Source organism: Phasianus colchicus, chromosome 3 (assembly GCF_987193195.1).
Source record: "Phasianus colchicus chromosome 3, bPhaCol1.hap1.1, whole genome shotgun sequence".
NCBI lineage: Eukaryota > Metazoa > Chordata > Aves > Galliformes > Phasianidae > Phasianus > Phasianus colchicus.
Window position 1 is genome coordinate 9455348 of NC_143438.1, and position 24702 is coordinate 9480049.

At 40.2% G+C, this 24702-nt stretch overlaps 1 protein-coding gene across 3 annotated transcripts in view; it reads right to left on the minus strand.

The window, feature by feature from the left end:
• The window catches only part of NUP153 (nucleoporin 153), a 48001-nt gene that overhangs the window by 17299 nt on the left and 6000 nt on the right, over positions 1–24702 (minus strand). For 2 of the 3 annotated variants that reach the window (XM_031589384.2, XM_031589382.2), the window contains exons 2-10: positions 12127–12343; positions 9721–9969; positions 8394–8533; positions 8183–8311; positions 5907–6023; positions 5740–5784; positions 5582–5635; positions 3455–3601; positions 2303–2355 (exon numbers count right to left, since the gene is read on the minus strand). In XM_031589384.2, coding sequence (XP_031445244.2) covers positions 2303–2355; positions 3455–3601; positions 5582–5635; positions 5740–5784; positions 5907–6023; positions 8183–8311; positions 8394–8533; positions 9721–9969; positions 12127–12343 — 1151 coding nt within the window. The remainder of the gene's footprint in view (positions 1–2302; positions 2356–3454; positions 3602–5581; positions 5636–5739; positions 5785–5906; positions 6024–8182; positions 8312–8393; positions 8534–9720; positions 9970–12126; positions 12344–24702) is intronic. The other variant, XM_031589383.2, reaches the window with a different exon arrangement.

The following is a 24702-nucleotide window of genomic DNA, read 5'->3' on the forward strand; positions in this document are numbered from 1 at the left end:
ATAACATCAGAAGTACTATGGCAACAAAATGAAATATCCCTGGAAAAAAATAAAAAATCACTATATCAAAGCAATCAGTCATTAAAGAATTAAGTATATTAGATCACATTGGAAGACACCAGGTCCAGTTTCTGGAAGATTGAAGAAAAGAACTGGTCTAAACTTGTCAGATACTTGAAAGCAGTCTGATTAGCACTGTAACTGCTGAGAGGAAGCCAGATCCCTAAGGCCATATGCTCAGGCTTTTCTCTAAACTAAACTGTCAATCAATCAGAATTCTGAAAAAAGTCTTATGTCAAAACAGATCTTTATTCAGACAACTATAGCCTGCATATAATAGTCTATTATTCCTCTTTCTCTTAACACATATCAGCTTCAAGGGGCAAAGACATTTGTCGTCTTTGAGTAAATCCATCCCACAACCAGACAAGTTTAACGAACAAATAGCCTTTGGTAGGTTGAAAATAGCTTAACCAGTATTCCACTCTTACCAGAATATCAGTGTTGTGTTCCTGATTTACAGCATGGCACACAGCAAAGACTGGTTTCAAAAAAGGGAAAAAGAAAAAAACCAGGAAAGAAAACAACATCTACCTACTCTACTGACAAAAAGTAAGACACTGCAACATTGCAATAAACACTGAGAATGAAATAAAATGAAGAATGTTTTCTGAATCTCCTTTTTACATAGAGGAGTAGAATGGATTTCTACAAACAACAATTTAGAACTGTTTGCGAAAAAAAACCCACAAGTCAAACCCAACACCTCTTTGCATTAATACCAAAACCTTAAAGCCAATCTCACACCCCTGAAAGGGCAGCTGTTGTGAAGTCAAACTTTTAGATGCCAAATCAAAGCGTTGAGGTGTTGTTGGTTTGTTTGGGTTTTTTTTATGAGCCAAAGAATGCCCCAGGCCACATAGGAATTGCTTGGCCGATGAACAGAGTCCTGTTAGTGTTGTTTGAAGAGAAAAATCCACACCCCAAAAGATAACCTTAGAGTCATCTTCACTCAAGCTTTATTGAAAATACTGTTAGCTATGTGGAGGAGAACTTATTCTACCTACCTAAACTAAGTAAGCCACGTAGCACAAAACAATCTCCTCAAGACAATTACAACTGTTAACTCCCTGGGAATTTTGTTTTAGAAACAAAATTTGACCTCAAAAGGTTCTGTAAAGCTCCTGGTTTTCATGCTAACTCAGAGCAGAAAAATGACTTCTCCAAGAAAGGAACTTAAAAAATAAAAAAAAAATTTTCCTCCAGGTTTCTTGCAAAAAACAAACAATATCCCTCACCCCCAAAAAACAACCAAAAAAAACACCCAAACCAAAGGATAACAAACATACTCCTGAGCTGTACGTCATGCTGTCTTATAGAGAATCCCTCAGAAAAAATCATTCCTTTAGGACCCAGCTTTCAAGCTTCAAGCAATGAAACTAAACAAATCACTAAAACTCATAGCTCTTACTCCAGATAATATCAAGATGGATAAATGGTTTCATTGTCAATAAGTAAACTGATAAACTACAAAATATCTGCCAAAGTGAAATTTCTAACACTAGAGATTTAGTTGAATTGAAAACTAAATTATCCTTACTTCCTAAAGAAAAATGGCCTCCAATAGCAAATACCCTTTCCGTGGATACAGAATCATAACTGTAATGCTATTAATGCCATGGAAAACACAGCAATGACAGCAGGGTAGCGAAGTCCTGGGCTGCAGAAAGTGAGGATAAGCCCAAACACAGCAGCCATGGATAGAAAAAAAGGAAAAAAAGCTGCTTGCCCTTGGAAGGCCTCAGGTAGGCAGGGATCTCCAGCAAGATACCCTCACCTCCACTGCCAACTCTTAAATGAGGTCTGGAAAGAGGTGGATCCTGGCTCCACACTCCTTCTGGTCACTCAGGTACACAGCATGTACCTGAGGTTTGGCCCTGCCTTCCCACCAGGTGCTCAATCACTGCTTCAGGTGTGACTTAGTATTTCTGCTACAATTATGTACCTTGTTTCCAACCTTTATATCCTACTAAGGAGATAGACACGGGGAAAAAATCATTACTGATACATCACTGATAATCTAATTTCATTCTTGATTATCTTCCTTCCTTTCTTAAAAACAAAAATTTTCTCAAACCTACACTGATCTTCAAATATGATTTAGACTTTACAGCTCTCAAAAGACAAAATTTTTGTTCCCATTACTGAGAACTGTTACTGCATTTCCAAAGAGACATGCAGGCAGAACACAGTGACAGTTTTCTTCATACAAGTTAGTCTTAAATTAATAGATCTGTCATACCTTTCAGATGGTTCTACATGCTGTTCTTCAGGCAAACTCTTCTCTTTCACTTCCTGCAAATTATTTCAAGATTTAGCTAAACATATATACTATATGCAAAGTGCAGACAATGAACTGTGTTGTTTTCCTGTATTTTCATTGGCTAGCTTTTTTATTTATACCACTAAATACACCTCTACCTAATTAATCTTGTTCTCTAATTCAGTATTCTAGGTACAGCTCAGCTAAATTTGGGGGCTAAAACAAGTACTGTTGCTTCTCTTAGCACTGAGGATGAACTGACAGACTAGTTAATCACATTTGTCAAACTTTCTACCAAAGAAAGTAATAAAACGAAACATAATGGTAATAGTATTGGGTGATGGGGAATCAAATCAAGTTTTCTTAATAAAGCTAGTGCTAATTTACAAGCCCATTAAAAGGGCTTCAGTTATATCATTTATCAAAGATCAAAACAAAACAACACACCCTTCCCTTCAAAAAAAAAAAAAAAACCCAAGCAGTTGCTGCTATGCTCTTTTTCAGAACTCTGTTAAAGAAAGATTGTGCTGGCTAAACAATACAGAGATTGAGAGATTTCAAAGCAGTAACCAATCAGTAATGACTACCCACTTTCATCTCTTGCCTAGAAGGTCCACAGATTTAACACCTGGCCATTTCTACATTCAGACCAATACTGGGAATGTGGTGGTTTTTCAGAGACACCACTCTTGTTTTTACAGAAAACTTATCAGAGAATCCATCTACACCAAAGGGATCAAGAATTATAACTAAGCACATTGTCAGAAATCTCAGTTGGAGCACACAGCTCACCTGGAAGAGCTTATACACAACATCAGCATGCTCCATCAAGGACAGCTTTGTGTACAGGAGGATACAAAAGGAAAATATTGCTTCTGTCTTTTAATATTCTTTCACTGAAAACAGCCTGACCCTATAGTCATAGTTACATTGTGAAATCACCAGAAGCCACTTAATTATTCCAAAAAATGTAGTTAAATCCAGAAAACCTCAATCTATTTCTCAATAGTTCCCACTGCTTTCATGCCTATCTCAAACATTCTATCAGTACTCTTTGCAAAGAAAGAGCATCTCATTAAAGTAACTGGTTAGAAACATTCCAGGCAGGTAAGGACTGCAGAATTTACTTACTTTGTGCTTTGTATCTACTCTCTGGTGAATTTTGCTAGAATCAGCAGATGGAGTCAAAGATGGTTTAAAATACTGGGTCCGACTTCCTGACAGAGAGATTGCCTTTGGTGTCACCAGTTTCTGAACAGGCGGATGGTGAGATTCCATCTTAGAAAGGGAAGCAGTAATCAGTTTATTCTTGCACCCACCAAATTTAACTGCAGTATTTACGGATGAAAACAATTGCAGAATCATAAACATCCCATTAGTCTTGGAACTCAATGTTAATCATTACAAAATTCTATAAGCATTCACCTCACAGAGGGAAATCACCAGAAAACCAGTGATGAAGTCCAGAAAGCTACACAGAAGTAGCCAAAGATTGACTAAATCTCATTTCAAAATTGGGCAGTTAATTTCATAGACAAAACAATTCACGCTACCATAATCAAAATAACTCATGTTCCTATAATATTCCTCTCTTTTCCTCTGCCTACACTGTGATATTTTTTACTAGCTTAATCCACTGATTTATCATTCAAAGCATTAAGCAACTGATACAGCCTTCTGGGCTTCGTACTACCTACATTTTCCTCCTTCAAAGCCAAACACTTAAAAAAAAAAAAAAAGTTGTCAAATAACCTTAAAATAATCTCCCTCACTAAAATGTCATCTAACATTTTAGATTTGTACTAAATACACTTAAAGTACTCATTTAATTTTCCCATTCAAAGTATTTTCACAGACCAGAGCTGAATTTTTTTTTTTTTAAACAGAAAGCACTGAATGTTCTGCAAAACTGACTTCACTGAACTGTCAAACAGAAAGCAAACTCAAAGGGCTATGAGATTTACCAAATGCTCCATCCACAGTCTTAATGAACAGAAGAATCAGTCTTATGAAGTTTGCTATTCTTTCATATGAACAGAAAACTTCACATTAACTTCTCTCAACACCTGGTAATAAAATTCACACTATCTATAATGTGATTAAAAATACATCTTTCTAAGAATTATTTGAAACGTTGGCTAAAACACATTTTACTTAAATTCACAATTCTGCTTTGAATGAACAGTGTTTCATTGCTGGCTTTAAAAGTAAATGACTTAAGTAAACAAAAATTGCCCAGTTAGCTGTTTAGTACACCAAAAGCTATTCTGTCCAATGCAGATCCTTGAAATAAGTGGAATACCACATACATCACTGCTACCCACTGCAAAAGCTTTGCCTGAGCATACAAGAGTTCTGGAAAGCAGGGAAACAGAGAGCCATGTCCTTTGCAAATAATTGCTTTTCATCACAGGCTACCCTTCTCCTGCCAAACATTATGAATCCTAGCATTATGAATAGACAATCTATCTCTTTTTACCAGTGACAGCTGTGTGCAACATTCGTTTACTGCCTGACAACTTCAAGCTCTCTGTTGCAAATCTGGCAGATCTTTCTTAATGCCTTATCACAGGTGTGGTTCTACAATTTAACTGAGAATTCACACCAGATTTGTTTGCAGTTAATTGGGTAATACTTATGCTGTACTTTACTTTTCTGTAATCTTGTAATTTAGCACACAGCAAAAAGAAGGTGCAGGAAGTCCAGATGTTTGTGAACTCTGTAAACTTAATTATACATCCAATCAAGGAATTATATAAAGGACAGAAATTAACAATTTTCATTTTGATTATCTGGATGGTGATAATAAACAGAAGTACTCTCTTTCTGAACCTGAATCAACACAGAAGCCTGCACTAAATCTATGTGAACACTTGATCGTTACTTTGCTATCTGTAATCACTTCTTCAAGATAAAGCTTTCCTAAACAGGAATTTTAACACACAGCTTCACTCCAAGATGCAGGACAAGACAAAACTACTTTATGTGGTCTAGAAAAGTTGTTTCTTCATTTGACATATCAAGACACCAGCACACAAAGATCACATAAATGTTTAACCTGAATAATCTTCACAGCTCTCCATTTAGTGCAGGTAGAATTACATTTTTTAGCTATTTTCACACAACCAAGATACGAATTCATAACTGTAATGCTAACATTAACTTGTACTCGTGCGTACAATGCCACCAAGGTGAAATTTCTTGTGATAGCACTGAAGCAAAGAAAATTTCTCAGCTTAAGAAGTTACTGGTTCTTACCTGTTTTCGAGTGGAATGGAAGCCCGTAATATCCAGCACACTTCTGTCCACAGGCTAAGGGAAAGAAAGAAAGCCTAAATATTAGAGATACTTACTTTTTTTTTTTTTCCCCCTGAGACAGGGGCAATAGAAATGTGTGGGTTTCACAGTCAACTTACAGAAGATAGTGGACTGGTAACAGAAGATGGAATTCTTTTCGCATCCTATGGAAAAAATAATAAATTAAACAGGGCCCAACACAGGGAAGACTTTCATTCTTTACTGGCACACGTACTAAGTTTTATAAGTATATGAAATAAAGTAGATTAAAAGGAGTGCCACTTACTGCCAGAGGACTTGACATCTTCTCTAGCGACTGCAGGATGCGCCGTGCTGTGGAACTTGTCACACCATAGGATTGCACGTTTGCTTGTTTAGCTTTCATTTGCCTTCTTACTGGTGTCTGAAAAAAAGCAACACTGTAATTGTCATGCTGTTCAATTTTGAGTCAAATACACATGTATTTTATGTCCCCAGGCTACACGAACAACATAACCAATATTCTCTGATGACAGAGAATAATGCATTCACTAAGAGTTCGTGACATAATGAAAATACATTCTGAGTTCATAGCAGTTTAACTGGGTCTCCAATATATCTTGCACAAGAGATAAAACTAAAAAAGAAATCCATATGTATAGAAAGTAAAGATGGAAGATGTTATGAGTGCCAGCATCTCTGAAGCAGTAATCAGGAAAACAGAACTGAAGCAAAGGCTTGTGATGCAGAAAGCACTTTCACTAACAACACAGACCTGAAGAGTTTCATAATGGTGCAAGCGTATCATCTTTAAATCAGTGTATACAACCACAACTAGGAATTCCTAGTTTTACTTCTCTCTTGCTTCTTCCCCTCCCTCAGGAGGGGAAGCTGCAAATCTTTTTCTCTGTTTAGTAAGATAAAGCTCTGACTTGAACAGTAACAGATCAAAACACATTACGATGAAGAAATAAACTATTTTACATGCACCACAATTTAATTCAGCATGGCAGTGTAACCACATTGTGCTTATCACACAATGTGAAGAATAGGAAGCAGATTGTACAGCATACAAAAACTTCAGCAAGGCTCACAGGATCATGTAATGGTTGATCTGGGAAGGGGTCTCTGGGTCTACCAAGTCCAGCCCCTGCTCAAGCAGGGACACCCAGAGCAGGGTGCCCAGGTCTGCATCAAGGCACCTTAGGGAGATCTCCAAGGAAGAGACTCCACAGCCTCTGAACAGCCTGTATCAATGTTCCATCACCTGCACAGCACAGAAGTGCTTCCTGGTAACAACATAGAACCTCCAGTGTTCCAGTTTGTGCCCACTGCCTGCTGTCCCAGCATTAGGCACCACTGAAAAGAGCCCAGTGCTCCATCCTCTTGGCATCCACTCTTCAAGGATTTACAGACACTGATTAGATCCTCCCTGAGCCTCCCCTGATCCAGGCTGAACAGGCCCAGCTCTCTCAGCCTCTTCTCATAAGAGAGGTGTTCCAATCCCTTCATCATCTTGGTGGCCCTCTTCTGGACTCTTCCCAGTATGTTGCTGTAATCCACAGCAAACAGCAATAAGCAAGCTACTCTCTCCTTAAAAAGCCTAATATTCTGGTTCCTCTTTTCAGTGTAACCCACAGTTACACTGCAAAAAGTTAAAATAACTGATCAAAGAGGGCTTCCAGCTTGCAGGAAGTTTTAAAAACAAGTTTTCATGGTTTCCCAAGCATCAGAATCTTGCACTGCCCTTGTTCCCATTCTGGAATGGACTGCCAGAATAGATCCAGAAAACCGTGTTTCAATTTCCTTCAAGTTCCTTTTGATTTTTTTTTTCCTTATAAAGGGCATTTTGATTAAAATACATTCCTACCAAACCTGATCTGAGTTTTACTTTTGATTCAACTCTAGCTACTGAGAGCTGTCAGCATTTATTTACAGCTTTATTTCAGAGCACCCAGAACTCTTAGGGGCAAATAACTCTTTTCAAGAACAATATGAAACATATTAAAATAAAAAAGAATGCTACTGTTCACCTTGAGATTGCATTTAGTCCTGCATGCCCCTCTCTAGGCAGCAGTAGAATAAAGGATTTGTAATGCTCATTTTAGATACAGTAAAGAGTGAACAGCCTTATACAATTTATTCATAGCATGAGCGTAGATACAACTGTGTAAGTTCTACAGACAAATATCAGACAGGTCTGACTGCTGTAGCTTTTGCTACTATAAACACAAGTTCGTGATGTTATGCTCTCATTGTTTTAATTGTGTGATGTTATTTTAACATGATACAGGTAGAGATACACAATGGCGCTCAAATGGAATATTTTTAAAGATTTAACAATAGAGGAAATCCCAACTACAAACATCTAGCTTTAACAGTCATTCTTGTTCATTAAAACAAATATTTACATAACACCTATTAAAAATAATTTAAATAGCAATTGCTATTTAAATTTCTACTCTTGCAGGCGGAGAGGGGAGAATAAGAGCTGCTGCCACATTCTCAGCTCTCCTCTGAAAGCTACAGTACACTACTTCAGTATTTCAACCACTATTTCTTACCACGCTGTTTTTCCCATACCTGATAAGGAGCAATTCGCACTTTTGTCTGCCTTGCTGCTGCAGCTGCTCCACCATAAGTGGTCTTTCCAGGGTAAAATGGAGAATCTCCAAGCTGGCTTGTCTTAAAGACAGAAGTGTTTCCAAGCGACTATAAAAACACAGTATGGTAACTGATTAGTAAAATGGGTACACATTTAAAATGATTGAAATAAATACTGTGCAGTACTTACAGGAGAGAGAGCTCCAAAAGCAGATAAATTGAATGCAGGTTTCTTTGAACTAGATGCAGAATGCTGGGAGAGGGAATGAGATCTTTCAGCTTCTGTGGACCAGAGCACTGGTGCTGAATTGGTTTTTGAAACTGCGATATCTGCCAAAAAGATACACACTGGATGTAAATGCCTTGAGTACAAAAAGAACTCCTGTTATTAAAGGACTCAAGTCTGTGATCCTTAATACAAAAAATACCCTTGACTTCAGCGTTCTTTAAACAGATCAATTTCACATACAGTCTGAAAAATCAAGTACCAATGCTGAACTTGAAAACTGTTCAACACAAGTACAGTTACTTTTCAGCAATCTTGGGAAGCCAATTCTATGTTTCCGATGCAACGTGTTTTTTTTTTTCTTTCATATCAAGATAAAAGGGAACTGCATAACACCAGTGAATCTGTAAGGACACAAAGTTTTCCCTGTGTTGGTGAAAGGCTGGAGGCCAGCATAGGTCATAACTGCACAAGTTTTAAACCTGAAAGATTCCCAAAAGGCTGATCTAACAGAGTTAATCTGTTTCCCATGTATGTTTTTATGAAGACGCATCAGAATGCTCTGGTAGGCAAAGGTCATATTGCTAAAGCCTGGCAACATCTACTCTGAACTTCAAAAATATGTACACCACTAAACTTGCTGAGAATGCCTCAATCCCTGCTTATACTAGAAAAAGCTGCAAACCTGCTGTTTGCCCTTTCACAGGGAGGTGACCCAGGTACCCATTTACATCAATACAACATTCATTTTTTATTTTAAAATACTGTGCATTCCTTAGTGAGCTCAGCATAAAACATGGCAGCATCGACAGCAGAAGCCTTCTTTCAAGAAAGGCCAGAAAAGCAGCTCAAACACAATCAGAATAGTTCCTTTATCTGCTCTTTGTGAAACACAAGAAAACAACCTGCGTTTCCATTTGTCACCTGTAGTTACTCACTTTTAACTAGGTGTCTGCTGGACACTGAGTCACTCTTCCTTCCAAGTGATCAACCTAGTTGTCAAGCTAGAGCGAGTCACTTTCATTTGCTACCACCCCAGTTCAAAATCTACATATAACTAGCTGAAAGTAGGTAAATCAGTGATTTTTTGGAACATCAAGGTCTCATAAATGTACTTCCGAGCACAGTTATATTAAAACGTTGACTGAAACAAATACTTCTAAAACACTAAAAATTCAATTCAATTCTCACTTCCAAAGCTGACATTCACTTATTTTATTTACTAAGTTGATGAGGAATACGAACGAATGCAAAGTACTTCACGTCATGGAAAAATTAAACTAAAAATTACCTTTATCAGACGCTCTAGAGGAGAAGCCACTGGTTGTTGAGATGTTATCATCATCGTGCTGAGAGGTAGAATCTTTTATTTCTTTTACAAGAGACAGTCCAGGATTGCCAATGCCAAGTGTAGAAGATGTAGAGGGCTGACAAGGTGGTACAGCGGAATCTAACACGGTACAGTTCAAATGGCTCCGATGAAGAGAGGGCCTTGTTAACACAACTGAAAAGTTCAGTGCTGATCTACTCGTGGATGGTTCTAAATACAAACAGGAAGATGATTAGCTTTCCTATAGGCAAGCTCATAGAAGCCAAAACCTGTTTTCTATCAACAGTCAAGCTATTGCCAAGATCTAAGCACAAAAATAGAGAAGCCAAATTTAACTTCTTCCTCATCCAGATAGGGTTTCATCTGTGTGATTACAACAGCAACACTACTTGCAATTCTAGGTATTAATATCACATCACGAAAAAGTTAAATATGGGGCTTTACAACATCAGGTCCTGACTTCATGCTCAACTGCTGGATCTTTTACTAATCAAGCATATAGACTCCTTCCTCTTGCATGAAAAGCTTGCAATAAACTTCAAAAATTTGAGATCACGTGGCAATTTGCAGACAACACTGCAGTTTATATAATCTTGGCACAAAGATCCCATTAGTTTGAATACAACATGAAAATGAATGTTTGCAGTACTTTTTCTTTTTTTTTTTCCTCCCAAACAAACCTACAAATCAGGTCATGCCACATGCAAATGTTGTTATCTCCTATCCATTAACTTCTGAGATTTTAAGCCAAGAGACAAGTAAGCATGTTGGCCCAAGTAACCAAACAAGCATTTTTTCCTCTGGAACCAAAGGGTCTACAAACACTGCCAGTGGCCTGGAGGGGGTGGCCTCACAGCTCCAACTTGCTAAATGAACAGGACTACTAATAAATATCTTGCCTGATGAAAGTTCACTCTCTCAGGAATCCTGGGAATTCACATGATTTTGAGCCGCTCTCCCCTTGATACTTGCACTGAAGCTTAAACTAGCTAGTTCAATCCTCATAGCCACTGCAATACCACTAATCAGTTCTCCAAAACATTAGCAGATTTTTAGGACAGTATTGCTTGAAATACTTGATCAGGCAGGCAAGGAATACAGGCTCTAGCACATAGGTGTCTCAGAGCTAAAGAAACAGGTTTATCTAAAATTGTAGTAATAACTAACTTAAGCAAAAAAAAAAAAAAAAAAAATCAAAACAAATCTTAAACACAGCAAGTAACAAACACAGACAGTAACATAAGTTAGCAAAGGTTCTACACGGTCCACCTGCTCCTGATCTTCTGGAGTTAGTAAGTTTGCTGTGCAGCTGTTCTTACTAAAAGGTTCTTTCACAGAGTTCTACAGAAAAGCCAACATGTGTTCCCCAGTAGTGAAGACATTATCTGTTGTTTTATTCAAACTTACTCCCAAGCTACAGCAATACAGAAAGCAATAAACTCCTTGTTTACAATTAGATGACATTGGAGGCAAAGATACTTCCTCATTATTTTTGACTCTGACAACAACAGAAGCAACTGACTTTCCATATTATCTACGATTACCTTTACATGCTCAGACAAAACTATTCTCCTTATTAAGAGATGAGTTCCCCCAACAGCTATCAAAGAGGAACCCAACTGAAAGCACATGCAAATTTACACAGCAGGACTACAGAATCATTTGGAGGAACTTGATTTAAAACAAAGATGAATTTTTAACATGGTATAGAGGCTGCAAGTCTCTGCCAAGAATCCAAATATCTTTTCAAAGACAACAGCCTAGAGACTAACACATATCCTAATTTTATTGAATATTCTAAAAATAATGACATAAATCACATGCACGAGTTCCCCGGTTCGCCATTAAGCTAACAAGGAGCTTTACTAAACTGATTTAAGTCCAAAAGGTAAACAAATAACATTAAAAAACTCAAGACATGAAAAGAATTTTTTCCTCTGCCATTCTAGAATCTACTTTTTGTTTTCAGGACTTCAAAACAAATTAATGTTTTTAATTGCCTTAGGCAGTTAGACAAAGTTTCATTCCAGGTCTTCTAAAAAAGCAAAAAGAAAATACAACTTAGCACATTTGTAAATGACTATTGTCAGCATTTGCTACCTGACTAATAGAGTACACAAAGTTAATGGATGGCTTCCAAGAGTTCTAAGTTCTATGCTTTACAACTGTACTTACAGTTTAAAGCTAAGATAGTTTCACAAACTGCTGTTGTTTTGGGGTTTGTTTTTTTTTGTTAACTTGCGGGGGAGGGGCTGGTTTTAATTACATCAAAATACTCTTAGCAGATTCCTTTGGAAATTTAGATTCAAAACCAGAAATCTGTGAAGAAATAGAGATAACCAGAACACTAAATGATTTCTCACATACCTTCCAGGTTAATTCCTGCTGGTTCAGGTGTGACTCTCCCATCGGTCATTATGGTATCTTCATCTCCATAATCGTGATGATAGTTTACTGGATTCTCTTCCTGGTTTGTAGATTCATTTGTATCTACACATTCATCTTCACTTTTATTAAAATACTTCTGTAGCCATCCTGGTACGATGTTTTTCACTGATTCTGTCATTCTGCTAATGATTCCCTGCTTGAAAGAAGAAATACTTCTTTAATTACAGAAACCCAGCCGACACATATGCTGGGATACAATCTTCCACAGACCTCAAAGACAGATGTTATACAGCAAATATTGAGAACAAGAGTAAGATGCAGGAGGTTGATCCTTAGTATAGGATTGCTGCACTTCTGGGACGCTTAAAATTCCCCTAAGATTGATTTCTGACTACCTATTAATACTCAAGTTCTGAAGCTTCCATCAAAGTTCTCCAGCAGCTTGTCAATTCACAAGGCCATCAGGAAACTATTTCTACATAACTCCTGATCTACATACTTTCTCCACAACTCCTCCTCCACATACTCAATTGGAAACCACCTAAAACAGAAACCCAGCAGTTATCTGCAGCGATAGTGAAGATCATTCTATCCACTAAAAGCAGGGAGTCTAAATATTGCTGTTTTTTCTCATGCTGAATCACAGTAATAACATGCATCAAAAAAAACATTGCTATACTCTGAACAGTCAGTGTAACCTGATCAAAATCCAGGAAGAAACACAGCTACATCTGCAGTATCAGCTGCATCACAACAGGTATGTTAAATAGACCCCTTCTGATCAAATTTCAGTTTATGGACATTAAAGTTTCAGACCTCCAAACACTATTACTCCACAACTACTATACACTTAACAACCATTTCCATTTTGCCATTTACAAATCCTTTGCAATTCTTACACTCCACGTTAAAAGAATGCTGATTTACCATGTTATAGTTCACTTTTTCCTTTCATTCCCTCAAAACTTTAGCATCCCTTTCTATCCAATGGCTTGCAGCACTCCCTCTCACACTGCTGACAGCCACGAAGCTGCTTGGCTCCTTATCCTACAAGCAAACACGAAGGCTGATTCAGCAACTCCAACACTGAACACCAAGAAGTGACAAAAGTGAATGGAATACAGCAGAAAATCTGTTCAGTGGTTGCTGATGCGTGCACACAAGTTTTGCCTGGTTTTGTACCAACAGTTCTGCTCTACCACTTTTCTGGTTTTGGGAAATAAAACTTTCTAGCTGAAATTATTATTTGGGTGTAAAAAAATGATAATATGCTTTGAACATGCTGAAGTTAGTTACAGTCTAACAAAATTCTGAGATAACAACCGTGCATACACACAAAAAAACAACAACAAAAAACCCCTCATAACCAAAATAGAAGCCTGTATCATTGAAGTATTCCACAGACGACAGTGCAAACACTGAGATACAAGAATTATAAACACTGATACACCCTTGAATCCAGAACTAGGAGGGAGGTAAGGAAAGAGGAAAGAGTAGAAAACAAAAAGCCTTTTCACAGGAAGAAAGTCATCCTAATTCACAATTAGACATTTTTTCTAATGATCTGTTATTCTATTGTTTACTTGCACAAGGACAGAATAAACACCCGGGGACAGTTTCAGCCTTGCAGGATACCACGGAATAAACACATCCATCACAATTACTACATTAAAATACGCACGAGTACAAAGTGCTCAGAACGTTGCTATTCTTCTCTTAAACACTAAGCCTCAGCTTTCCTGCAGAAACCACAAATGCAGATGATGCCAGAGTTCACAAGCAGTTCAACACACGGTGTCAGCAGAGCAGCTCCTTCTAATCCCCCAGCCCCTCCTTGACACCTTTTTCTCTGACACATTCCGCTTTTTACCAGCCCTACCAACGAAAGAGCACTGGGACAAAGCATCATACAGGATAACATTTGCAAAAAAGAGCAAATGCTCAGGCATCAAAGGCAATGTTCTGTCACAAAAGGCACTGTTTCATGCAGTATTGCTGGAGAGTAGCTCAGACAGAGCACTGCTATTACAATAGGCCCACAGGTTTCTCTTGCTGAAGAAATCCCATCAGTACTGAGTGCTGCCAAAGATCAAGGAAGAAGCTGCAGGCATTCAGAAGAGCAATCACCCTGTCAATCTTTAGTAATCCAAATGAATAACTGGAGAGCCTAACTAGACAAGCAGTTAGAGATGACGTTTTATCATCCACATCTAAAGCCAAGCTGGTCTGACCCTTTCTTGCACATGGCAGCCTTGCCACTGTTGTCCACACTACCACCTTTCTGAACCCAGGATAATTCCTTATACAGTTCAGAAGCTGGGAGTCTCCACACAACCATACTGCAGAGTACTGATGGTACATTTCAGGTTCCCTGCATGGGCATCAGCAGTCCCTCCAGAGGCAGTGGGAAACTGACTCAACAACTTGAGTTCAAAGGAGAGGAGGTCTGGGTCCTGCAGAGGCAGGGCAACGAGCAGTTTTACCCACTTCCTCTTATGGCAACTTACTGAGGAGAGGGTGCACAAGCACCAGAGGCTGTTGTCAAAAACTTCCCAATCTTCTGGAACCCCCTAGCTGAGCAGACGTGAGGGACCTGCCACCTCCAGGGCAGTCTGTAACCAAGTGGACTACGTGATGGTGAACACGCACATTTTGTTGTTGGCTGAGTCTCCACCCACAGATCAAGGCTCCAACTCAAGACAACACTGAATCCAAGAACGTGGTGAAAAATCTCTTTCACTTTTGTTTTGTCTGTCTTTCACTGTCTTCCTGTTTCTCCCCTCGATCTCTTTTCATTTGTTTTCTCTAATAGCTACTGCCTAAATGTGCCTCAGAGTAGCTGACTAGGAAATAACACCTGTGTCAGAGTATCCTTTATCCATAATGTTTACTGTTGTTAGAAAGCTGCCTAATTTTGCCTCAAGGTAGTTGACTAATCGGAAAACTCAAATTGTTTTGTATTGCTGCTCTGACCCTGACACCTCCACAACCCCTGTGGACCAAGGACTGTCCTACTTGGGGGAATCCAAAGATTCACCTTCCTCACAACCCACCAAGTGGGATGACACAGGCTGACAAGGATGCTGTATACCTCATCTATAGCAGCAGCACTCCAGAGATCAAATCTGATGCTTTCAGTAGTATGCATAGGAGCATTAAGGTAGGGCTCATCTGGACCGCCTGCCAAACCATCCCCACCATGCCCACTTATCTATGTCCCTCAGTGTCAAATCTACATGTTTCTTGAACATCTCCAGGGATAGTGACTCCACCTCCACAGGCAGCCTGTTCCAATGCCTCATCACTGTTTTAGAGGAGAAATTTTTCCTAATATCCACCCTGAACTTAAGTTGCACCCAGGTGCAACTTAAGACCATTACATCTCATTCTATCACTAGTTATCCAGGAGAAGAGGCTAGCCCCCAACCTGGCTACAACCTCCTCAGGTCACCATGGAGAGAAATGAGGTCTCTCCTGGGTCTCCTCCAGACTGAACAATCCCAGTTCCCTCAGACATTCCCCCTAAGACCTGTGCTCTAGATCCTTCACAGCTTTGTTGCTCTTCTCTGGATGTGCTCCAGGGCCTCAACATCTTTCTTGTTGTGAGGGGCCCAAAACTGAACACAGTACTCGATGCAGCCTCATCAGCGCTGAGAACAGAGAGATGATATGATCACTTCCCTGCTCCTGCTGGCAACACTATTTCTGATACAAGCCAGGCTGCCTTCTTGGCCACCTGGAGACACTGCTGGCTCATGTTCAGCCAGCTGCTGACTAGCACTTCCAGATCATTTTCTTCCACAAAGCTTGCCAGCCACACTGCCCCAAGCCTGTAGCATTGCATGGGGTTGTTGTGAGCAAAATGCAGGAGCTGGCACTTGGTCTCAATGAACCTCATACAACTGGCCTGAGCCCACAATCCATCGATACATATGGTGAAGCAAATTAAATACAAGTAAAAAGCTACCTACATTTATTTCACCTACAACTTCCAAGCTGATTTCATTAAAAAAAAAAGAAAGTTTAATGAATCTTGCAATTCCTGGAATATATTGGACAATCTTGCAATGCAGAAAAAAAGGAAACAACCCAAGAATCAGACGTGCCTCCTTTTGTAACAAGACATGCCTGCGTAATGCTCAACCCCTCACACCACAGTTACTTACCAGGCCCTCCCTTGTCACCTGAACTCACTACACATATGCCCAGCATGCTGCCACACAACAACTTCTCTGATGCCAGCCCTGTGCTCAGAGGAGGGGCAGCTCTGTTGTTCCTCATTGCTACCGGACCAGGAAGCTCAGCAACGTGATACGGTGACAGGGAGAATCTCAGTTGTGAGTAGCAGCAATTCAGTCAGTGAATACGTTTTGGTCCTTCAGCAGATTCAGAATTAACTCACTGATTTCAGCAGTTTGAGAGCTGCTCTCAGTTCCAGCAGTTGTCTGCTGATGTTAAATGCACTCACACGCAACGCTCATCCGAAAATAGCAGTAGGAAAGCAGAACAAAGCACAGAACATGGAGAAGAGATCCAATAGCTTATGAATAGGTATTTACAACAGCTCTTCAAACGCCGTGCATCCCAAGCGCCTGCAGCACTGCTGGGTATGTCTCCACCAACACATACATGCACCACCACAGCAACAGTAACTACAGCTGCAGCTCAGAGGCACGCTGCCTTGGGATGTGACTCCAAACAAATGATGTGCTGTAGGCACCCGAGAGTAAACAAGCAAGTGTCCTAATTCACTACTTTAAAATGCTATTTTCTGAAAGGGTTTATGTACAGAAATAAAAATCAATAGGTTTCAATTACAGTTTGACTTTCAACCTTAAAAGCAGACCATCTCTTGGCAATAATTATTTATCAACAGCGGTCTCTCGCATAGCAGTGGGGGCAGAGTGATGGCAGAAATACTCAGAAACAACGCGTTACCAGAAAACATGGTTCCGGTAACTCTGGTTTCTGTAATTGAGTTGATTTCAATCCAAGAGGCTTAAGTAAATCCCACTGTACAACAAGGGATGTATTAAAAAAAAGAAGAAAAAAACACAGAAGGGCTACACACTAACATGAACCCTTCAGAGATGCGAAAAGCACAACCTGACAGGAGAGCTAATTTCTACTTCCCCGTACACACACTTCTAAGAGCATCAAGGCCAACTCAGATTTTTTTATTTTGCTTCCCATCTCAAAGCTCAAGCTCTTAAAAGATACAAATCAGTAATTCCTCAAAAAGAAAGCCTATACCTGAGAGTGAAGTTCAGTGAGAAGCAGCACTTCCCACCACCACTGACAGAACTCGGGCTCCCTCCATCCCCCACATTACCCAGTGCCAGCTCTGGCGCAGCAGGCTGTTCTCCTTACTAGCTGAATTTGTTAATCTGGCAAAAAGCACATGTTTCTCTGCTGGACTAATGAGTTCAGCTGGCGCAGTGCAACGAAAATGGCTCAGGAGAAAGAGAAAGATCAGGCAGCAGGACAAGAGAAAGAAGCAGTAAGACTTCTCCCTTCCTCTGACCAAATATGCACAGATACTCAGTCATGTAACATCCATATCAGGGCTGTATCGAACTGACTCAGCCAAAATTTCACCTACAGCTTTTGCAACAGCTCAACATTTGGTTACAGTGGTGCTAGTGCAAAAGCAAGGATAGAAATGGAAACGTGACATGGTTGTCTCCTGCAGCAGCACAGACGCAGACTGGCTCCAAACTAGCTGTGCTCTTTTCCTTTAGGGAGTGGTTTCAGTCTGGATTTAGGACAGCAGAGTTTGATATTTCATTTAGAAAACAGACAATAAAACTTATGACTTAATAAGAACAATATGTTACAGGAATGTCATCAAGTACACGACAGTGGAAAAAAACAACTGTTTTATTTAAGGCAACTGGACTAGTACAAATTTATTTTCAAAGACCATGAAGAAGGGTTTATGCTTCCAGATGCAAGTACTTCCTTCTTACTGTGTGAAACGAGCCTTTTTAGCCTAGCTGTAGGATGAACATCCAGGGACACTCATGCTGTTCCCCATTCTGGCACTCCCTGCACATTTCCATGAGGAAGACAACAGCCCATCATTATTGCATCCATCTGAGTGCAAAAAGCCAGCGTGTGCTCCTGTAGGTAAACCAGCATCTAACCCACTTAATCCCCAGGTTAAATCCTAGTGACACCAAACAGTTTTATCTCGAGTTTAGTCCACGCCTACAGCCACATTTTCAAAAGAGGGAGCAATGTACAGGACACCTCCCTTCTTAGTACCAGCACTGTGCGAGGCTCCAGCCAATCCTCAGCAGAAATCAAGAGACGGTGCTGCAAATTATGAAGTGCATATGGAGTGGTAGACACTGAGACCTATCAGCATCAAAAACAAAAATTAGGACTAAGGAGACAACCTGCACTTACAGCTTCGTGAACTGTTTTGAATGAATTTGTTCTTAATCTAAGAAGGGGCTATCAGTATATTTATTATTGAAAAACTGCTGCACAATGCAGCACAGCTGCAAGGGCCCTAATTCTACCAACCAAAACTCAGCTCAGATTTCTTTTTCTTTTCCTGTAAGGGTACCCCTTCAGTCTAAACTATTTTTATTCAACATCTAAAACAATGCATGGTACCAGGGTAGCAAACTCTCACAACCACACAGATACGCAGTCTAAATGGTGCAAAGTTAAAATTATCAAAAAATACACTTTCCAAAGCACCAGATGGTCTTTACAAGGCCATTAGTACAAGCTATGAGATTTAGCAAGATGTATGATAACAAACATTTATATTTAGGATTGAAATAGAGTTTAGGCATAAAATCTTACTTATAGATATTCTCTGTACAGTAAGACACAATTCATCACAGTATTTCAACATGATCAAAGATATCTGCCAAAAGAAATGGCAACCTTTCTGTTCCCTCCATTTACAGGAAATAAGTATGCATACAAATGTATGCTTTCCACGTATTACATCACATCCTATGCATCTGCTACCTCTGATAATATATTTGACTCCCAGCAATTAATTAAACAATATTTTCACTGCCACTTTGCCTAAACGCACCCACGAGCTACAGCTCTGAGTAGAGAGGACACGTTATGTGGGTAAACTACAAGCAAGAGCAGGCCAAATCCCACAGCAGCTTCTGAAGCAATGGTTAAATGCCATTCAAGGGCAACTCACAGCTTGCTGATGCTCATCTCCATGTCCAATGTTTTCTAGCGCAGATGTTACAGATAATTTGAAGTGCTTTCTGTCACTTCAGAGCAGCACTCCAGAGTAAATCATAAACTCATAACAAGAAGACTGGAACTACATTTTCTCATTATATGTGGTGTTAATAAAAGATGGCCAAGTACTCTTACGCTCCCTCTGAACAGCTACTGATCTACAGACTGAGCTGATCACAGCATACACTGGTGGGCACGCAAAAGCCTGTTAGCATGTCAACCCTATTAAACACAGAATCACTTCTTCTTATACACCAGCTTGACCTTGCAAGTTAAAACTTAGTAATCAAAGAATCACCTTTCGTTATTCCCTGTGCTCACCTGAAAGTAAGCAAAGCTCTAAGCCTTCTTACTTTTGAAGCATCATACATCAGTGCTGTTTAGTATGTGCAAGTTAGATCTCACAATTCAACTAAGTCAGCAGAACCTGCAATTAAACAGGGCAGAAGTTTTTAAAATTGTATATTACATTTGATCCTGCTGCACACATTTCTAACCAGATTTAAGACAAACTAAAATGCTGACTCAGACACAGCTGCTTTAGCTGCAGCTACGGTTATATTCTTTGACATTTTAAGCTAATATTCTAAAACGGTAAAGCCAACATAGGTTCACCTCTGCTGCAGGGCAGTAATCTCCAGCAAATAGGGGCAGCAACTTATTTCTGGCCATGTGTCTGCTCCACAGTTCATCTGACAGAATCAAGAGCATCTCACAATGGATCTCTAAAAACCATTCTCTTACTACTAATACAAAAAAAGAGATTGCCACTGCACAGAGATCTATTCAGTGGCTCTAAATAATAGTATACAATTCTTTAAATCTGCATATATTCTCCAGCTCTGCATACTAAGTTTATTAACAAATTCTTAAGGCTGACATTACTGCAGTTGTGACGTTCGAATTACCACGTGCCTGGTGCAGAGGAACAATTCAAATCTTTGGCTGGTCTTGGAGGCAACCAGAGCTAGAGCACTAAGAGGGGAAGGAGCCACGAGACCCAGTTCATGCAGAAAAGAGTTAGACTCAAAACAGACTACAGCTTCAAAGCAAAGTCAGCTATTTTTTCAGGACACACTTGCACAACTCCTCCCAAAAGCAGAGCTATGGAGACAGTAATAAACAACCTTACCAAGGAGAAAGAAAATTTTCTGCTGGCACAGGTATTTGCAAAGCAAGCATGTGTGTTAAAACTGTAGCTTTAAGCTTAGCGCTAGAGGTATAAATGTTAACACACACATTTTTTCCACAACAATAGAGATTATCATGAGCTTATGCTTACTTTAAAAAAAGATGGCGATCACAACCATGCCAAGCACACATACAGACACTATAATTAAATGCAAAGTGCAATTATAAGATGAGTTACAGAATCTCAAAAGGAACTGCCGCCCTGAAAACGTCAGTAGTACTGCCCCAACACAACAGCTTTAGTGCTGTGCTATTTCCTAGACAGCAGAAAAATAACTTCAAGTCTTCTCTTGTCAAAAGAAGGGGGATATATCTGTAATCTCTCCAATAACAACAAAGAAAAGCAAGCATCATAGTTGAGAAGATCTTTTTATTAATAAGCATTTTTGTAAAGTAATCTGGAATTACAACAGTGACAAATACTGTATCAGCAAGTTGCAAAATGCCTTATGCTTCAGGCAGTCAAACAAGCTAGTTCCTACTCGCCTTGGCCCCATTTTCAGATGACCCATCTGCCTTGGCTTGAAAGGGCTCAGGGTAATCTTCCAGTTCCTTTCACTAACAGAGGTGAGGGAGTAACAAGCTGAAATGGTGAGTAACTGTGAGTAACACCAGTGCCTCAACTGTTAGCAAAATCATCATCTCTTTAGCTTAAAATATGAACATAAATCATGCCTTTGATTCAACATTGAAACGGATAGGGAAGACCCGGGCAAAAGGAGGAAGCAAGTCCAGGCTTTAACGCAAAACTAGTTGGGAAAAAAAAAAAAAACAGAACATAGTGGCATGAATGGGAGATCCATGGCACAAGACATCGGTACAAGGGAAAGTAATAAAAATATCCAAATTCAGGAGAGTTGCTCATGAAACTGAATAGATGAATTACTAAATATCTTAACAGGTAATAAGAAAATCTACCTAATAGCTAAAATTCTTCATTAGAAAAACATTACAGACATTGAATAATTCTTCATCCTCAGACATGTATATTATGTTACAAAAAGCACAAAAAAGAGTTTTCATCACATTGTCTTTGTAGAACACACCAAAGTGTATACTGGGGAATCACGCTTCTATAAATACCAGTGTTCAACAGTTCCTAATTGTACAATCACTACTCAATTAATACTGGAAAAAAAAACATGGGAAACTATATTGCACAACCTATCATTAAAAATACAGAAGATGCTTTTAAAAGATGATTTGGAACTTCTAACCGTACAGAAATCTCTGTAGCAGTGCTCTTCTTGAGGGCAACCCTGCAACTTACTCTATATAACATGCAACAGCATGATGGAAGTGTTATTTCTTTCCTCAAAAAGCAGCACTGTCCTTAAGACACTTCCCTCAACAAAAAGGATTGTGCACCTGAATTGGCATTTATGCTGAAACCACATCTACATGGTTCAACAGCAGCAATGCCAGAGGCTGCATAGCACCACAGGTTATCTTGTCCAACTCAGAGAAAGGACAGAAGAGCAGGCTGCCAAGGCAAGGGCTGTGTCCAGCAGGGCTTCAAGCATCTCCAAGGATGGAAACCTCTCTGAGAAGTTCTTCCAACAGGTCTTCTCTTGCAGACAAAAGACTATGCTACAATGAAAAAGAATATCCCATTTAAATACATTGCCTCTTTACCTATTGCTATGACCATTCAGAAATGGCAAAAGGTACATTGTTCCATCTTTCATATACTCTCAATAGGCATACGCTGACAACAGGTCTCCCCTTCACCTCCCCTTCTTAAGGTGAACACATCCAACTCTCTCAGTCTGTCCTTGTTCTGTGCGTCCCAACCTTAGCCATTTTGGTGGCTCTCAGCTAGATTCACTCCAGTATGTCAATGTCTTTTGTGTGTGTGTGTGTGCTCAGCTTTGGCAACTCCAGTACACAACACTTCTGGACGTACAGTACAGAGGAGAACAACCACCTCCCCCAGCCTCCTGCCCACAAACTTACTAATACTGCCCAGCACACAGTTGGCCTCCTCTGCCCCAAGTGTATGCTGCTGACACAGGTTCAACTTGTAGTCCAACAGCTTTGGGGAGGTTTTATTCCAGATGAAGGACTTTTTTGCTTTTGTCATAGAATCATTCTGGTTGGAAAACATCTTCAATATATCATCAAGCTGAATATACATACACCTGTTGGGCCTGACTGGACTCACCTGAGTACTGAGGGAGTTGGCTCAACAATTTACAGAACGTCACAGGATCTGGGGATGTCTCCACTGAATGGAAGCTAGCCAAGCTCATACCCAGCTACAAAAAGGGCACGAGCCTAGACCCAGGAAACTACAGACTTGTTAATCTGACATAAGTGCCTGGAAAAGTTAAAGAGATTATCCTAGGGAATATAGAAGGCATTTAAAGATCAGGTGTAGGTAGTGTGGGTTCATCAAGGGAACGTCCTGCCTTAGTAATCCAACCTCCTTCAGGGATAAGGTCACCCTCCCGGTGAATGCAGGGAAGGCTGTAGATGCAGTCTTTCTGGATTGCAGTAAGGCCTTTGATAGCATCCTTCACATCACCCTTCTGGACAGACTGTCCAATAGCAAGGTGAACAGGTTCACACTGCACTGGAGGATGAACCAGCAGAACAGCAGAGTGGAAAGAGTTATAGTGAGTGGGGTTACATCTGGCTGGCAGGCGGTTACCAGTAGTATTCCCCAGGGCTCAATTCTAGGGCCAGACCTATTCAACATTTACATCAGCTATCTGGATGCAGGACTGGATTGCATCCTTAGAAAGACTGCCAATGACAGTAAGCTTGGAGGTGCTGCTGGTTCTCTGGAGGGACGAGAAGCCTTGAAGTGGGATCAAGATAGACAGGAGCACTCAGTCATCAGCAATGGCATGAAGTCCAACAAATGCAAGTGCTGCACCTAGGACAGAGCAATGCCAGACACGAGCAAAGACTGGAAGAGAAGTAGCTCTGGAGAGCAGCTCAGCAGAGAGGAACCTGGAAGTGCAGGTGACAGCAGGTTTAGCATGAGCTGCAGTTTCTGGTAGCCAGAGGGCAAAATGCATTTTGGGGTGCATTAAGCACAGTACAGCCAGTTGGTCAAAAGAGGTGCATCTCCTGCTGCACTTAGTGTTGGTGCAGCCTCACCTCAAATACTATGTGCAGTTCTAAACTCCACAACATAAAAATATATTTAAATACCTGAATGCATCCAGAGGAGAAAAAACAAAGCAAAAACAGGCTTCCTACATTGGTGGTTGATGTCCCATGACTGTCAGTGTTCAAGAAGAATTTGGATAGCGTTTTCGATAACATGCTTTAAATCAAAACATCAACCTGATCTACCAAGACTCATGACTAAGCCATGTCCTCAGTGCAACGTTCACATGTCTCTTAAATACCTCCAGGGACAGTGAATCCAACACTTTCCTGGACAGCCCATTCCAGTGGTTGATCACTCCCCCATGAAGAAATTCTTCACAATACCAAATCTAGGCCTCCCCCGTGCTATCACTGACATCCTACCACTTGTCACCTGAGAAAAGATGCTGGAACCCTCCTTGCCACAGCCTCCTGTCATACAGTTGTAGAGAGCAATGACATCTCCCCTCAGCCTCCTCTTCTCAACACTGAACAGCCCCAATTCCCTCAAAAAGACATATTTTCTAGTCTTTTCACAAGCTTCACTACTCTTTCCCGGATGCACTCGAGCAACTTTGTTTCCTTTTTGTAGTGAGAGGCCCAAAACTGAACTGCATCCAGATGTGGAGTCCTCAAGTACAGGAGACACGAACCTGTTCAAGCACATCCAGAGGATGGCCACAAAAGCCTGAGGACAGGCTGGGAGAGCTGGGGATGTTCAGCCTCTCTTCAGAGGGACATGATAGCAGCCCTTCAGGAGGGCTGTAAGAAAAAAGGAGACAAACTCTTTAGCAGGGACTGTTGTGACAGGATATGGGGAAATGGTTTCAAACTAAAAGAGGGAAGATTTTGATTGGATACAAGGAAGAAGTTTTTTACAATAAAGGTAATGAAGCACTGGAACAGGTTGCCCATCAATGACCCATCCCTGGTGACACCCAAGGTCAGGCTGGATGGGGCTCTGGGCAACCTGATGTAGCTGTAGGTGTCCCTCTTCATTGCAGGGGAGCTGGACTAGGTGACCCTTAAAGGTCC